We start from the raw sequence: 18659 nt of genomic DNA on the forward strand, positions 1-18659 counted from the left end.
CCTTTAAGTTTAGGGCTAACTCATTACCTTTTAATCCTATAGCATTAACATAAGAAACTGAAATGATGAAAGGATTTACAATAAACAATGCATTTTCAGAAAAATCGATTGATAAACTGTACAACAAAGTACGGGGAAATATCATTAATAGAAGCACTGCAGGGGTAACTACTGACACAACCTATATCTTCACAGACATTCCCTATTTAGGCAGTGCATCATAAAAAATTGCTAACTTATTTAGACACGACAATATTAAAATACCCTTTTCCACAATTAACGAACTTTGACACCACTTACATCACACAGTAAACACAAACACTCCAATAACGGAACACAGTTGAATATGTAAATCACAATCTGAGATTTGCCCTGCATTTTACACAGGCAAAACTGGAAGAACTCTCCATACAAAGAACTCAATCATGCTTTTGGACTTAACCACTTCGTCAGGTCCACAACACGTAATAACATGTACCTTCATGAACATAGACTAAGTAACGTTCACAGCAGTGTAACTGTACCCCACGAAGAAAACCACGGTAAAAGAACTTGATCTGTCACAGCAATTAGAAATAATGTTACACAAAGAAAGATCTTCTTACAGCATCTGGAATGAACAAATGGAGTTCAGCAGCCACAGTTTTTCCAGTAATTTTAAAATTATAGTTTTTCTAAAGAAACAAATATATAATAGTGCAACTATTTGATAACATACTGCCACATTTGACATATTCACAAAAATTTGTTTATAAAGTGTATGTATGTACAAATTTGTTTATAAAGTGTATGTCTGTACAACTAATAATGTAATAGCTATGTGTATTCTTAGAAATAATAACAACTGTGTATTTATATTAATGCTGCAACCTCACATTTGAAATTCTTCGACATGTTTGGAGTTGTGTTTACGAAAGTGCTGTAAAATGGAAAGTGTATATATGTGTATTCATTCTGTGCTTAAAAATAATGTATCCACTCCTGAAAACAGTAAGTTATTTTTCGATTTGTCTTTGTTTCGTAACTTATATTCATAAAATTCATAAACTATCGTTGTGATTTTATCAGGAGTAGAATTAAAATAAACCTGAAAAATATTTTTTTATGTCGACTGTCAAATCTCCTTAAGATGAGCTCCAAGGGCTCCAAATGAATCATGCATTGAAATAAAATCACTATTATTACTGAAGGCAGTTCTTCTTTATTTTATTTAAGCTTTCATCTATGGCGATTTTTGGAGGGCCTGCTTAGTCATAGGATGATGTTGCGGCGTTTAGCTCAGGTGCGTTGTCCCTGGAAAAGCAACGCTGTCGAAATACCAGCCCCCTGTGTTTCTTCGTTGTGAATTTTCCCCGACTTCACTGCACTTGAGTTCATTGTATTCACTGATTTCATATTACTAATACATTCTACAAAACATGTTTAAAATTTAAAATTTAGTTACTGGTTATGTTGTTTATACTATTTATATATCAAACAGTGAAGGAAACACACTACCGAACACTTTTATAGCTAAAACATACCATCCGTCACGTAGTGATTACTAGTTTAATATATGATACAGGGTAAATTCTACATGACACTTATTCTATTTTTTAGGTTGAATGTTTCTTTATAATTGGATTATATAATAAAACAAGACTTTAGTACCAAATCTGTGAATACTGGCACAGTTGACTTCAATTTTTATTAACTGCTTTTGATGTAACTTCTTACCGCAGATTCTGTGAGTCACTGCGGACTTCATTCATTTGATCACCAACTATTGCAAAGATCTCCTGACGAAAATCATTGGAAAAACAACACCTACAAAGAAGAAGATACTTTGCAGCTCACAAAAACGCATGAAAACGCATTTCACTTGTTAATCCAGTGATTGCCGAGTTTTACATATTTTCTACGTGATTTGACTACATTAATGATTATGACTGTTCATCGTCCAGACCAGTGACGTGATATATTATTTAGTTCTAGGAGTTCTTAAAGAAACTCTAAATTACGAGTACTGCTGCTACAACGTCAGTAGCATCAACATACATAAATTCCAGTAGCCGTGCAGTTTGAATGACACTGATGTTACCGCAGTGGGACTGAGTAATTATTTCCCAGTAGCTCCTTAGTATTTCATGAGCAATGTCATTACTTGTAATTCTAAATTGTTACTTAAATGTTGTATTCATGAGTGCAACAGACGTCTGTATGTCAAGCATGTACACTGGCATTGCCACATATCTTCGTTCCGAACACGGTATCCATTGTATGAAGTAGCCATCGCACGGTATGTTTCGAGTTGTAAATGACGTTATTTGCGACCCTTTCCCTGTCTGTTTTCCTATTTTTTACAATGCTGCAATGAGAACAAAAATAGAGATTATGATTCACCTCTTGTTACAATGCGAGTTATTTCTGCTTAAGATGGACTCGGGCGTAAGAAGGGATAGTTAGAGAAAGAAAAAAATTGTGAAAGAGGGGAGACGTGGGTTGCAAGAGTATTACTTAGAAGGGAACCTCCCCATCGCACCCCCCTTAGAATTACTGATAAGTTGGCACAGTGGATAGTTCTTGAAAAACTGAACACAGATCAATCGAGAAAACAGGAAGAAGTTGTGTGGAACTATGAAAAAATAAGCAAAATATACAAACTGAGTAGTCCATGCGCAACATAGGCAACATCAAAGACAATGTGAGCTCAGCAGTGCTGTGGTCTCGTGGTTAGCGTGAGCAGCTGAGGAACGAGAAGTCCTTGGTTCAAGACCTCCCACGAGGGAAAAGTTTACTTTCTTTATTTTTGCAAAGTTATGATCTGTCCGTTCGTTCATTGACGTCTCTGTTCACTGTAATAAGTTTAGTGTCTGTGTTTTGCGACCGCACCGCAAAACCGAGCGATTAGTAGAAGAAAGGACGTGTCTCTCCAATGGCCACCGAAAACATTGCAAGGTCATAGGTCAACCGGTTCCTCCACAGGAAAACACGTCTGATATATTCTATACGACACTGGTGACGGCATGTGCGTCACATGACAGGAGTATGTTGTCGATCCACCTAACTTGTACACTTGGCGAATGGGTAAAAAGATTCTTCTACCTTGCCCGATTTAGGTTTTCTTGTGGATGTGATAATCACTCCAAAAAAAGTGATGAAAACATAAGAGTTTGTCACATAACCTGCAACAAATGAATGCAACAGTTTCGCAGTTGCACAATTTCCCCTGTGCTCTGTCAAAACATATGTTTTTAACGTTTTCAAATTTTTCCGTGTGTAGACCGTCAAGTCCTGCATATGTCCAAACAAATCTGAACATGTCCTCGAATTTTGGAGAGAGAAGTTGATTGTGTGTGAGTGCCTGAACTTTGATAATTGTCTGAAAATTAAAAATTAAACTTTTCACTCGAGGGAAGATTTGAAGCAAGGACCTTTAGTTTGGCACCTGCTCACGCTACTCTCGTTGATGTTGCCTATGTTGCGTATGGACAACTCAGTTTGTATATTTTGCTTATTTTTTCATAGTTCCACACAACTTCTTCCTGTTTTCTCGATTGATCCGTGTTCAGTTTTTCAAGGTCTATCCACTGTGCCAACTTACAACTAAATCTGAGGCGGGTGCGATGGGGTGGTTCCCTTGTTAGGAACAGAGTGTGCACTTGATCATCGTTTTCACGTGTCTACAGAGTGTATCGTAATTAATAGCGTAAACGCATATAGGTGAAAGTAAACGATATTAGAAGAAAAAAAGTCTCTGTAAATACAGATCCGCAAACGAATTGTTTGCGAGATAATTGCGACTGTGTTGTTACCGTCCTCTACTGACGACATTCTGTGTACACGCCGCATGCTGGTCAGTGGTGCTGTGTTTGTTTACGTTTCTGAGAGTGGAGTTGTAAACAGTGTGGATACGACAGTACAGTACGCAGAGTGTCACTCGTGTCAGTTGTTTTCGGAGCGTCAGTTGTGTTGTACGCGCTTTGATGGTGACACTGAACATCACACTAATGAGGAGGACGCGGATATGCGTTTCATGTATTACAGGGCCAACGGCAATGCAATGGAGACTACAGACTTGTACCAGGAAGCTTACCTCGCCCGAGGGAACCTCGAGAATCGAACGTTTACGAGCGTGCACAACACCTCCGAGAAAAAAAAAATGGTTCAAATGGCTCTGAGCACTATGCGACTTAACTTCTGAGGTCATCAGTCGCCTAGAACTTAGATCTACTTAAACCTAACTAACCTAAGGACAGCACAGACGTCCATGCCCGAGGCAACCTCCGAGAAACTAGGAGCTTTCTACCTGCTAAAGGAGCAGATGGTCTGAAAGAATTACACCTGTGCTAGAAACAGGCGAACAGTCTAGAGGAATCTCGAGAAGGAGACTTGCCTCACAAATTCTTGGAATGAAACACAGTAGTGATTGGAGAATAATGCATTGCAGTGCAATGTACCCGCATCGCCTCCTGTGTGTAGTGAGGCGGTCTTTGGTTCTAGACCACAACAAGCTGTAGGCAAACATATTCTTGAATATAACATTTTATATGCAAATGAAGAACATTTCTTTCGTGATAGTGTGTTTAATTATCACAACATTTGGTATCATCTAGGCTCCACTCTATGTGCTGTGCATGAGTCTCCATGTCAGTAATGTTTTTCATTGAATGTGTGCTTTGGGGTACTAAGTGACCGTCTTATTGGGGCGTTCAAGTTATCGAACAAGTACTATGAATTATTTTCAGTTTCTGCTGCATCATCTTGCATGACTGCTTGAGGATGTTCCCTCAGAGCAATGCCACAGAATATGGTTCATACATGATGGGGCACCGGCACATTTCGTTGCTACGGTGAGACGACATCTAAAGCGCCGATATGGCTAAAGATGGATTATTGAAGTGGGCATATATCGTGGTCTCCGAGATCACCTGATCTGAGCCCCAAGGATGTTGGGTGCCACCTTAAAGGTGCAGTATATGCCAGTCGGTTAACACGGTTTAAGAATTGGATCACGGACTTCTCAAAGATTTTCAAGAATTTCGAAACGCTCCAAGCGTCTTTGGAAGGATGCACGTCATTGTGACGACGGATGCAGGTCTGTATCCGGGTATAAGGACTTTACTTTGAACACCTCCTGTAACTATGAGTACAGTCATGCAACTATTGTTATGTTCATTCAAAGCGCCTGCACTTCTGCCAAAGTATCTCCAATAATTTTTTAAAATGTTGTACAGTTCTGTTCCCTTTTCTTAACTGGGATGACGTTTATACAGAATCAAGGCAGTGGTAGCTGATAACCACACAATTATCTCTCTAACGATTTGTTTGCTGATGTAAGTTTACTAAGACATTTTGATTCTAGCATTGTGCATTTACGCCATTAATCTTGATACACTATTGTTTGCAGAAAAATGATTCCTGAAGATGATGAATGTATTCATGGACCAAAGTCAAGGTCCCATTCATATACGAATCGTGGTGACGTTCTTTTGTCCATGGAGTACTCAACTTCAAATGCACCGCCCTTGGAAATCTGCGGCTGTAGTGCATCTATTACGGTAAGACGTTTACACAGTGTCCATGTTTGAACGCTTTGGTTACAGCAGACTTACTGGTATAATTTAATTTTCGTTTGCTTTTTTAGAAAAATTCCTGTTTCTTACCTGTTCATTACCTTATAATTCACATCATTGTTACAAACTGAAATACGCAACTTGCAGGTATTTCTCAAAAGATGACGTGTAAAAATTCTTTAGAAAAAATAATTTCCGTACTAACTTTTTGTCAGCGTTTCCAGTTTATTCCTCGGTTTATGTGTATCATCACATAAAAGTTTAGTATAGCTGCAAGAATAAATTGAGAAAAGAAACAATGGGGTTTAAAGAAATAAAGTTTATTCCAACACTACAGTAGAAAGAGTGGAATAGGATATAGACAATGTTGAACAATGACTGTTCCACTCGAATGCACAGTTTCAATTGCTCTTGAATAGTCAATGTATGTATAAATTGCAAAGTTCTGAAGTGCTCTTGCTCGTATAAGGAGACATGTCGCAGGCGAGAGGTGAACAGTACGTCTTGAAAATAGGTGCCAACTAGTGGAGCCGGTTGTTGCAAGTAAATGTTTTTGTGACATTGAACTTAAAATTGCGAGTGTCGGTTACTTTTGTTCTTACGTGAATCAGCCTACACTTTCGACATGAATGGAGACTAAGATCGGTAGCAATTAGTGATTTACGACATAATTTGAAACATCCAACTGTGATTACGGATTTCAGGGTATGCTGACACAATAAATTTATTTCTATATATGGCGTGACTGGTGCTAGCTTTCAGTATCAGAACTAAGAACTTTTTGCAATAAAATTTAGACAAAACTTGGCTCATTTGTCTATATGATCAATAAAACAGCGCTAATTAAGAGGAGAATCGAACTCAAATCTTGCTCGTTTCTGCCGATTAGCCTCTGGGAATTTGTAAATAAATAGTAAAGAAGCGTATACTTGCACGTAGCAGAAATTTCCTTCCAATATTGATAGTTACATTTCTAGTCTCACTGGCACAAAACTTGTTTGGATTTTGTTTCCATTCATCCAGCACAGTTTCAGTTGGACACAAAAAGAAATAATGTCCCTATCAAACAAGCGAATTAGCCGCAGGTGTCATGAAAGTGGCGAAGGTAAGACCTTTCGAAATGAGATAGGAATGAACAGTATCAGAGTTACGACCCCTTTACTTTCCTGGTGATCACAAACCACGGTTCGTAGAAAAAGAAGTGAACCGTTTTGCTCCACGCTGCTATAGCCAGGCCCACCGTCAACTTGGACAGCCACGATTTTCCAGGTGAACTCTTCTGTACTTCGACTTTGGAAGATGGTGCTGCAACAGATAATACAAATCTTACTCCCGAACAAGTATTACTTAAAAACTAATTCCATTATAAATCCAAGAGGCGAAAATTTATGTTACTTTGTAACATGGAAAAAGTGGCAAATTTACGGTGGTTGTGGGATGATGAACAGAATAACTGAGGCCAGTCATCTGTTAAGGCAATGACCTTAATCTTAACATCTGTTTCGCCTCAGTTGTTCTGTTGATGTACGTGTGGTTTAAAGTGTTCGTTTTTAACGACATAAGTCACAATACTAGTCAACATGCATGTACGATTGTAGCACATGTCTTAAATAATTTTCATGTGGCGTAGTAAGGTATTAACAATTTTGAAAACAAATCCTACGCACCCGCGTCAACTTTTGATCATCATGAAGTTCCCGGTAACACAATGTAAGACAAATGGCAAACAACGCGTAATGAAGGAATGATCCGAATGGGACGAAAATCAGTAGAAGTGGTGTACATTAACAGGCAGATGAACGATTACAATTTCAGAAAAAAATGGAATGGAAAACAAATTGAGCTTCATAGTGTGAGGAAGTCAATAATGCGTTTGTCCACATCTGGCCCTTATGGAAGCAGTTATTCAATCTGACATGGATTAACAGAGCTGCTTGATGTCACCCTGAGGTATAACGTGAAAAAAAATCTGTCTAATTGGCGCGTTACAGTGATTTCCGAAAACTATGTTAATTTTGAAGTTGCACAGATGAAACTACTCCATTTTCTCTACTTACACTTACACTTGATATAAATATCCGTTATATGGTCAGAATGGGTTAAATGAGATCTGGAACCTAAACCAATACGGCAAGCGAAAAATGTACGCAAACAACAGAATGTCGATGTTACACGTGTTTATGCCTTACGGATTCGACATCCATTCAAGCTGTCGCGTGAGACTATACGCCCAATCCTTCATTCCAATCTGAAACTTCAGAAGCATCGAAGGAGGCAGAACGCACACGCATTGCCATTTTCCACACGTTTACAAGACATGCTTCAGCAGCATGGTAAGAGATCGTACGAGAGGAATTAATGGATTTTGAACGCTGAACGCTAGTTGGAGCTACACGCGTGGGTCATACAGTTCCGGAAATCGGTAGGGAATTTAATATTCCGAGGTCCACAGTGTCAAGAGTGTGCCGAGAATACCAAATTTCAGGCATTACCTCTCACCACCGACAAAGCAGTGGCCGACGGCCTCAACTCAACAACTGAGGGCAGCGGCGTTTGCAATAAGTGAAATAACCGCAGAAATCAGTGTGGGACGTACTAAGAATGTATCTGTTAGGAAAGAGCGGCGAAATTTGGTGTTAATGGGCTATGGCTGCAGACGACCGACGCCAGTGCCTTTCCGTACACACTAAATCACCTGAAGCGTCTCTCCTGGGCTCATGACCATATCTGTTGGACTCTAGACGAGCAGAAGACCGTGGCCTGGTGAGATGAGTCCAGATTCCACTTGGTCAGAGCTGATGGTAGAGTTCGAATGTGGCGGAGAACCCACGGAGTCATGGACCCAAGTTATCAACAAGGCAGTATGCAAAATGGTGTTGGTTCCATAATAGTATGTTCTGTGTTTACATGGAATGACCTCAGTCCTCTGGCCCAACTGAACCGAACGTTGATTGGAAACTGTTATGTTCGGCTACTTGGAGATCACTTTCAGCCATCCATGGACCTCATGTTCCCAAAGAACGACGGAATTGTTATGGATGACAATGAGCCATGACATCGACCCACAATTGTTCCCGAGTGGTTGGGAGAACATTCTGAGAAATTCGAGCGAATGATTTGGCTTCCCTGATTGCCCAGTATGAATTGCATCGAACCTTTATAGGACGTAATCGAGAGGTCAGTTTATGCACAAAAAGCTGCACCGGCAACACTTTCGCAATTTTTGCCGGCTATAGAGTCAGTGTCGCTTAGTATTTCTGCAGTATTTCCAACAACTTTGCCGGCCGAAGTTGCCGTGCGGTTGTAGGCGCTGTAGTCTGGAACCGCGAGACCGCTACGGTCGCAGGTTCGAATCCTGCCTCGGGCATGGTTGTGTGTGATGTCCTTAGGTTAGTTAGGTTTCACTAGTTCTAAGTTCTAGGGGACTAATGACCTCAGCAGTTGAGTCCCATAGTGCTCAGAGCCATTTGAACCATCCAACAACTTGTTGAGTCCATGCCACGTGTAGTTGGCGACTACGCCGGGAAAAGCAGGCCAAACACGATATTAGGTATCAACAATAGGCGTTCGAAGATGGTTAAGAAACCATATCGTCACGATAATCTAAGACAGTTTGATGAGCACCGGATTTGCTGTTACTAGTTTTCCGTTCATTTTCCTCACTATAAAGGTTGCGAAATATATGACTCGGCCAGGGAAACCGTGTGAACTAAGACAAATGAATTAAAGGTGCCGTTTGAAAGACACGTCGCGACATTATAATGGAATTATGTCAACTACATAAACGGGGGTGTTGTAGCAAAATGCCAGAACACTGATATTTATTCTTAAAGCAGCAAACTTTTGTTATTTTAGAGGAGATGTTTATTACATCAACGGTTAAGTAAAAAAATGCAAACAACGAAGGGAGGCCATATAGTAGGTACACTCATTAGTTCAATTCTGAGATAGGTAAGTAAGTAGGTAGGTACATAGGTGAGTAGGTAGGTGGGTGCAGGGACAGAGGGACAAGGAGAGAGAGAGAGAGATACGTTTTGACTCCAGGTCATATCATCTTATTACACAGTGTGTAAAGAAAACCTATGAATTGAGTTTATCAAAGAGGAATATTGGAAAATATAACAACAATACATTAGAGAAATAAAATTTATAGAACAAATTACGCTTCCAGAAACACTGTTAAACAGGATTGTTTGCCTGGAAACATTGGATGGCGTAGAAAGAGACACTGTGTTCTGTAGACAGTTAAAGTTTACTTTTATCTCTCACGACGAAGTTCGTGAAAAGATCGCACCGTGAAGTGAAACGTCTGTGTTTTAATGATAGCCACCCCGACTCGCTTATCATGTTCTTCAAACTCTCTTTCCTATTTCGCGATAATACAAAAAGGATCTGCCTTTCTTTGAGTTTTTCAGTGTCCTCTGTCAGTTTTATGAAGTCGTGATCCCATACCGTACGGTAATATTCGAGATGAGACGGTCAAGTAGAGCGGAAGCAGTCTCTTCAGTAAACCTGTCACATCTTTTAAGTGATCCGCCAATAAAGCGCAGTCTTTGGTTTTCCTTCCAGACAACAATATGTATGCGATGGTTCCAATTATATTCCTTGTAATTCTAATTCCTAGGTATTTAGTTGAGTCGACAACTTTTAAATTTATATGACTTACAGTGTAACCTAATTTTAAAGTTATTTTACTTAGTGCTCACGTGGAGGACGTGAAGCTTTCTATGGTTCAATGTCAACTGCAACTTTTCGCACCATACAGATATCTTGAGCTAATGACTTTATAATTCTCATTGATCTTCTGACGAGTTCACTAAAGGGTAAAAGACATCATCGTATGGGAACAATCTAAGAAGGGTGCTGATCTCGTCTCTTAAATATTTTATATAAATAGCAGCAGACTGCTTGTAACACTTGCTTGGGAACCGCAGATACCACTTACTGACGTCCTGTCAATTACCACGAACTGTGTCCTTTCCGACAGAAAATCATGAATCCAGTTAAACTACTGTGATGATCCATAAGTACGCTTTGTGATTAAAAGACACTTAATATGTGAGGTGTCAAAAACCATCTGGAAATCTAGAAATACGGAATCAAATGGAGATCACACTCATTAATTCATCTGAATGAATTGCTAGTTGTGTTTCAGAAGGACGATGTTTTCTGAATCAGTGCTACATATGAGTCAATGTGTTATTTTCTTCGAGGGATTTCGTAATGTTTAACCACAGCATACGGATCAATACCATCCTGCAAATCTTTCTCATTGATATGGGTCTACAATTCAAAGCACATTTTAATGCTTCCTTCCTTGTGTGTTGGTGTGACCTGTGCAAATTTTGAGTCAAGCAACATGAAGATAATGGAAAGTACTCGTAAGGATATGTGCCATTTTTCGCACAAACAAATCTTTATGGAAACATCTATGCTTTGCTATACTTAACGAAGTGTAAAGGGCTTCTCAAGTATAAAATATTCACATTATAAAAATATTATGGTGCTGGTTTTTTCTAAAGAAGTTTACTGCCGGAAATCGCAGGAGAGATTTTAGTTATGGTAAATAGCAAAGGGAGTCGTGTTTTTCGAAATACATTACTTGCTTATTGGCAGGGAAGCAGCGGTGTTTAACGAATGTTACTGAGCGAATGTGTTGCACTTTTTCCTTGTCCGAGAGCTTCCCGAGTGACAACCTGTGAAACTTTGCAGAGGTAAGCACTACTGAATATGGAGACAGCAAGTTCATCTTTCAGAGACACTGAGGCTCAAATGGCTCTGAGCACTATGGGACTTAACATCTGTGGTCATCAGTCCCCCAGAACTTAGAACTACTTAAACCTAACTAACCTAAGGATATCACACACATCCATGCCCGAGGCAGGATTCGAACCTGCGAACGTAGCAGTCGCGCGGTTCCTGACTGAGCGCCTAGAACCGCTAGACCACCGCGGCCGGCAGACACTGAGGCGACGGAGGTCGTGGGATACTTCCTAATATCGTGTCGGACTCAATAAGTCTTTGTATGTCAATGCAGAAATATTGAACCCTGCTGCCTCTATAGGAGTTCGTAATTGCGGAAGTGTTGCTGGTGCAGGATTTTGTGCACAAACTGTCCTGTCGATTATGTCCCATAAATGATCGATAGAATTCATGTCGGGCGATTGGGTGGTAAATCTTCGCTCGAACTGCCCAGAAAGTTCTTCAAACCGATCGTGAACAATTATGGCCCGGTAACATGGTGCATCGTCATCCACATAAATTCCATCGTTGTTTGGCTGCAAACGGTCTCCAGGTAGCCAAACGTAATCATTTTCAGACAATGATCGGTTCAGTTGGACCAGATAACGCAGTCCATTCCATGCAAACACAGCTCAAACAATGAGCCAACACCATATTGCACAGTGTCTTATTGACAACTTCGGATCCACAGCTTCGTGCGGTCTGCGCCACACTCAGACCCTACCGTCAGCTCTTACCAAGTGAAATCGGAGCTCACCTAAGCAGGCCATGGTTTTCCAGTCGTTTAAGGTCCCACTGAGGTGGTCACGAGCCCGGGAGGCGCACTGCAGGCGATGTCGAGGTGTGAGCAAAGGCACTTTCGTCAGTCGTCTGCAGCTATTGTCCAGTAATGCCAAATTAATCAGCACTGTGCTGACGGATACTTTCGTCGTACGTCCCACATCAACTTATGCAGTTAGTTGACACTGTTTTGCTCGTTTGTTAGCACTGACAACTCTACCCAAACACAATACTCTCGGTCATTAAGTGGAGGCCGTCGGCCACTGCGTTATCCGCAATGAAAGGTGATGCCCGAAGTTTGGTATTCTCGACACACTCTTGACATTGTGGCTCTCGAAATATTTAATTCCCTAACGGTTTCCATTATGGAATGTCCCATGCGTCTAGCTCCAGCTACCATTCCACGTTCAAAATCCATTAATTCCATTCGTGCGGCCATAGTCATGTCGGAAACCTTTTCACATCTGAAAAAAATAAAATGATAGCTCTGACACAGCCATCTGTGTATGTCCATATCGTTACCTCATGGCTTTGTCACCTCGGTGTATTGTCAACATACACAACAAATAGTGTGCGACACTATTGGCTGTCTATGGGCGGCACACAACCACTGGCAGTCTCTGATGGCCGTGCTTATAAATACAAAATGTTGATACTAATTACTAAATGGACCATTTGCCAAACAAAAACGGAAATGTAGTTTTCGTCTGAAAATTACGTACACCTGTTTCGGTCGACGCTTCCGAATGCATCGAAAAGTCAGTCAGTGCGTAGAGAGTCAGATTACTAAGGGTTAGAGAGGAAGGAGGAAACAGACAATGATGAGAGATATGACGCCGCGAGAAGAATTGGACAGAACACTGAAGGACCAAAGTCGAAACAAGTCTCCTGGTCTAAACGTTCCCTCTGAATCACACAGATTCACACTGGTTCTCAGAACAATTTACGAGTCAGGCGAAGTAGATTCACACTTCAAGAAGAATATAAGAATTCTAATTCCAAAGAAAGTAGGTAGTGTCATTTGTGAATACTAGCGAAACAGCAATTTAATAGGTCATGGTTCGAAAATTATGATGCGAATTATTTACAGAAGATTGGAAAAGCTGGTACAAGTCGACATCGGGGAAGATCAGTTTGACTTCCGGAGAAGTGTACGGACCAACGCAGTAACACCGCACATACGTCTTATCTTAGAAGATATATTAAAGAAAGGCAAAAACACCGTCAAACATTTGTACACTTACATAAAAATGGTTCAAATGGCTCTGAGCACTATGGGACGTAACTTCTGAGGTCATCAGAAGGAGATAGTATCAACAGTAATTGAGAGATACATACCACATAAATTAATAAGTGATGGTACTGATCCCCCATGGTACACAAAACGGGTCAGATCGTTGTTGCAGAAGCAACGAAAGAAGCATGCCAAATTTAAAAGAACGCAAAATCCCCAACATTGGCAAAGTTTTACAGAAGTTCGAAATATGGCGCGTACTTCAATGCGAGATTCTTTTAATAATTTCCGCAACGAAATTCTGTCTCGAAATCTGGCAGAAAACCCAAAGAGATTCTGGTCATACATAAAGCACACGAGTGGCAAGACACAATCAATACCTTCACTGTACGGTAACAACAGTGAAGGCACTGATGACAGTTCCACTAAAGCAGAGTTATTAAACACGGTTTTCCGAAACTCCTTCACCAAAGAAGACGAAGTAAATATTCCTGAATTCCAACCAAGAACAACTGCCAAGATGAGAAACATAGAAGTAGATATCCTCGGTATAACAAAGCAGCTCAAATCACTTAATAAAGGCAAGGCCTCCGGTCCAGACTATATACCAGTCAGGTTCCTCTCAGAGTATGCTGATAAAATAGCTCCATATTTAGCAATTATATACAACCACTCGCTCACGGAAAGGTACGTACCTAACGACTGGGAAATTGCTCAAGTCTCAGCAATATCCAAAAGGGGAAGTAGGAGTAATCCGCTGAATTACAGGCCTAAATAACTAACGCCGATTTGCAGTAGGCTTTTAGAACATATACTGTATTCGAACATTATGAAGTACCTGGAAGAAAACGATTTATTGACATATAGACAGCACGGATTCAGAAAATATCGTTCTTGTGAAACACAACTAGCTCTTTATACTCGTAAAGTGCTATCGACGTGTGATGTCGAATTGATTCCATATTTTTAGATTTCCAGAAGGCTTTCGACACCGTTCCTCACAAGCGCCTTCTAATAAAACTGCGTGCCTACTGAGTATCGTCTCCGTTGTGCGACTGGATTCGTGATTTCCTGTCAGAATGGTCACAGTTCGTAGTAATAGACAGAAAGTCATCGAGTAAAACAGAAGTAATATTCGGCTTTCCCCAAGGAAGTGTTATAGGCCCTCTATTGGTCCTGATCCATATTAACGACGTAGGAGACAATCTGAGTAGCCGTCTTAGATTGTTTGCAAATGATTCTGTCATTTACCGTCTTGTAAAGTCATCAGATGATCAAAACGAATTGCAAAATTATTTAGATAAGATATCTGTATGGTGCAGAAAGTCGCAATTGAGCCTGAATAACGAAAAGTGCGAAGTTATTCACATAAGTACTAAAAGAAATCAGATAAATTTCGAATACGCGATATGTCACACAAATCTGAGGGCTGTAAATTCAACTAAATACTTAGGGATTACAATTACAAATAACCTAAATTGGAACGATCTCATAGATAATATTGTGGGTAGAGCAAACCAAAGACTGCGATTCATTGGCAGAACACTTAGAAGGTGCAACAGATCTACTAAATAGACTGCTTATACTACGCTTGTCCGCCCTATTCTGGAGTATTGCTGTGCGGTGTGGGATCCGCATCAGGTGGGACTGACGGTTGACATCTAAAAAGTACAAAGAAGGGCAGCTCGTTTTGTATTAGCGCGAAATAGGGGAGATAGTGTCACAGACATGATACGTGAATTGGAGTCGCAATCATTACAACAAAGGCTTTTTTCGTTGCGACGGGATCTTCTCATGAAATTTCAATCACCAGTTTTCTCCTCCGTTTGCGAAAACCTTCTGCTGGCACCCACCTACATAGGGAGAAATGATCATCACGATAAAATAAGAGAAATCAGGGCTCGCAAGGAAAAATGTAAGTGCTCGTCTTTTCCGCTTGCCGTTCGAGAGTGGAACGGTAGAGAGGCAGCATGAAGGTGTTTTATTGAACCCTCTGCCAGGCACTTTATTGTGAATAGCCGAGTAATCACGTAGATGTAGATGATTATGACCTTGAGTCCATGATACGACGATTATATCAGGAATACGACAGATGGGGACTACAAATAAGTCTCACAAAAACGAGTATATGGTGGTGAGTAGTGATGCCAAATTAGAAGTACATATCAATGACAAAGCAGTTATGAGACACGTACAGAAATTTAAATATTTCGGGGAACGTACTGATAAAAATGGTTTGGGCCACACAGAAGTAAAATATAGGATACAGCAATGCAGAGAAGTGTTAGGTTGTATGAATTCTTTTTGGTGGGATAGGAATATTCCCAACAGCAGTAAGAAAGTAGTCGGTAAGATGATGGTTGAATCAGTGCTATGCTATGGATCAGAATTATGGATCTTAAATGAGGATCCCAAAAGAAGACTAATAGATCTGGAAATGGATTATTTCCTTAGGAGTGCCAGAATATCAAGAATCGAAAGAAAAACTAATGATGAAGTAAGAGCTAGAATGAAGGCAAATAATACAGTGATAGAATTGAAAGAAAATCATTAAAATGGTACGGACATATGATGAGAATGCCAGATCATCAGTGGTCAAAGAAGGTTTATGAATGGAAACCAGCCGGAACGCCACGACGTTCTTGGACAGACCACGTAAATGGATTAATGGAACATCGCAAAATTAACAAGGATGATGCGCTGGATAAAGAGGCTTGGCGGAGGATAACAGGAATACAACAAGATGTTGTAATCAATTAATCTTTGTATTGATTAATCCTGTAATAATAATAATAATAATAAATAACAACTTTCAGGTTTTCAGTCGTCATTGTAATTCGACGAGAGACGGCCATGGACTTGGAAGACCAGCGAAACGGAATGGGTCGGGTCTTGAAAAGTGATTATTCTATAAGCATTAACAAAAGTAAAACAAAGGAAATGGAGTATATTCGGATTCATCAAGCGATGCTAAAGGAATTAGATTAGGAAATGAGACAACTAAAAGTAGTAAATGAGTTTTACTATTCAAGAAAAAAGAGACAGAAAGAAACTTTTGAAATGTGGTGCCACAGAAAAATGTGATGATTTGACTGATATATCCCGCAAGCTACTGAATAGAATTGAGGTGAAAATAAATTTATGGGCAAATTTAGGGGGAGGTTGATAGGAGTATCAACGAATTGTCAATTTGGTAATAGAGGGAAGTGTGGGGAATGATAATTGTAGAGGGAGACTAAGGGATGGATACTGAAGGAAGGTTCATATTGTTGTAGGTAGCAGTAGTTCTTCGTAGATGAAGAAGCTTGCACAGGATGGACTAGTGAAGAGAGTTGCATGTAAAAAGTCTTCGAACTAAAGAGCACAACAACAACACTCTTACGGATATGAGAGAAATTAACATAAATTCAAACACAGAAGCAGGCATAGACAAGATTCTATTACTTTTTTAATCTTAGACTTCATAAAGTAGATGCACCGAATTTCAACATGTCAGCATTAGCGTTAGACACAACTATGTTAGTGTCCAGTTGCATATTACTCTCGTGTCTACTGAGGTAATTACGAAGCAAGTATATGGAACAGAGTAATGTCTAGCGTCCATGACGTGACGTGTCAATGCAATAAAAACTTCACGGGTTTCTTCAGCGTTAGATGACAGTGTAAACGTGACGTTTCGGGAAGGCTGCTTGCTACTACCATCTGCTAGCGAAGACTCACGCTGCGATCTCCTGCAGCAAGAAACCCGTGAAGAGTAATTCCTTTTCCATTACAACTTTCGTAATTGTAAGACGCAGGTTTTTCCTGCTTTCTTTAAACTGTTAGTGTCAATACGTAACACACAAATCGGATAACATAGTCTAAAATGAAAAATATTGGTTGGTTTTGCTTAGTGACATGTATTTTATAGTTACAGTGCTGGGTGCATAGTGTTATGAAGATACAGTGTTATGATTGTTTAATAGGCTTGTATCAAGTGAAAGTAAATCAAGCCATTGATAAACGCCAATATAGCGAAAAGCTTGATTTCGAGAAAGCAAAATAATCAGTAGTTCACTACTGAAATTCTCCATTCTCATTATTGTAATTCGAGTCATCTTTCGTTACGAGATCCTTTGAAGTTTCATTCATGTCGGTACTGCAAGTTATTTGTTATATCGAATCGTGACAAACTGTTGCTGTAAACCCTAGCACAGACAGTCTCATTTGCTAAAGCTTGTACAGCAACATAATTCAGTTGTTTACAGAATAAACTAGCGGAAAAATCTGGCGTTGCCCAGGTATTTACTTATAGATGTGGGTCCACGCCCGCACCACGCAGCTTCTGGCCTTGTGCTTAATGTCGTTTATGACGTCATGTCCCCTGAACTATGTGTATTACAGTGATATAGTATTGTAGATATATTCAGCGGCATATGTGGATACTGTCTCTCAAATTTATTGCGAATAGAGTTTGTAGCAAAGACGTAACAAACTCAGACATCATGTATGATGCGGCGGTTTTTCACGTATCTAATTGTTTATGATGTCATATCTCCTTAGATACAATGATATAATTTTTCACCTACATTTAGTGGTGTATGTGTACACGTTCTGTAAAACATATCGCTAAGACAGTTACTCGTAAAAAAGTAATAAATTATTGCATCATGCCTCATGCAGTACTTCTAGTACATGAACAACGGGAAATTAAAAAGTGATAAACACTTTTCTTTTCATCATTCCGTAGGAGTTGTCAGTAAGTAAAAAAGTTCGTAAAGGTTTGAACTTATGTATAAAACTTTTTGCAGGTCGGTAAGTGCTTTCATTCTCAAGTAATATGGGAATAAATTCTGATACTTCACGAGTCGCTGGCTACGCTTCTTTTTCACTCCCACACCCATCCCTCTGATAGGTAGGTTAGTTTTTATCCCAACAGCGCTTGTGACCTGACAGTAAGGGGGATATGTGTACGAAAATTGGTTGAAATTGGTCGATTGGTTTAGGAGGAGATGTGGAATATGCACGCGCGCTCACTCACACACACACACAAAACACACACACACACACATTTTTGTAATATGTATGAACTGTAAGTAGGCAGGTATATGTAGAGACGTAGTTCGTTCGTTACTCGTAACACTGGTGCGAGATTACAAATGCTCGTGACGGAGAGGAGAAGTAACTAGAGTTTTAAATTTGACAACACAAGCACATGGTGCTCTGATTAATGTGTAGAAATAAATCCATGTAATACGACAGAAATCAAGTAACATTAATGTGTGTTATTAAAGTAGTGATATTTCTACTGAAACAAGTGTAAAAACTCAACAGGAAGTGAACGTCATGTTGGACTAACAGATAAGTAT

General features: G+C 39.9%; 1 protein-coding gene across 1 annotated transcript in view; it reads right to left on the reverse strand.

Annotated features, from left to right (window-relative positions):
• Window positions 1-5863: 5863 nt before the first annotated feature.
• The window catches only part of LOC126413138 (O-acyltransferase like protein-like), a 343086-nt gene continuing 330290 nt past the window's right edge, over window positions 5864-18659 (reverse strand). Inside the window, exon 13 of the mRNA XM_050083031.1 lies at window positions 5864-6860. Coding sequence (XP_049938988.1) covers window positions 6703-6860 — 158 coding nt within the window. The 3' untranslated portion in view covers window positions 5864-6702. The remainder of the gene's footprint in view (window positions 6861-18659) is intronic.

Source organism: Schistocerca serialis, chromosome 7, assembly GCF_023864345.2.
Source record: "Schistocerca serialis cubense isolate TAMUIC-IGC-003099 chromosome 7, iqSchSeri2.2, whole genome shotgun sequence".
Lineage (NCBI taxonomy): Eukaryota > Metazoa > Arthropoda > Insecta > Orthoptera > Acrididae > Schistocerca > Schistocerca serialis.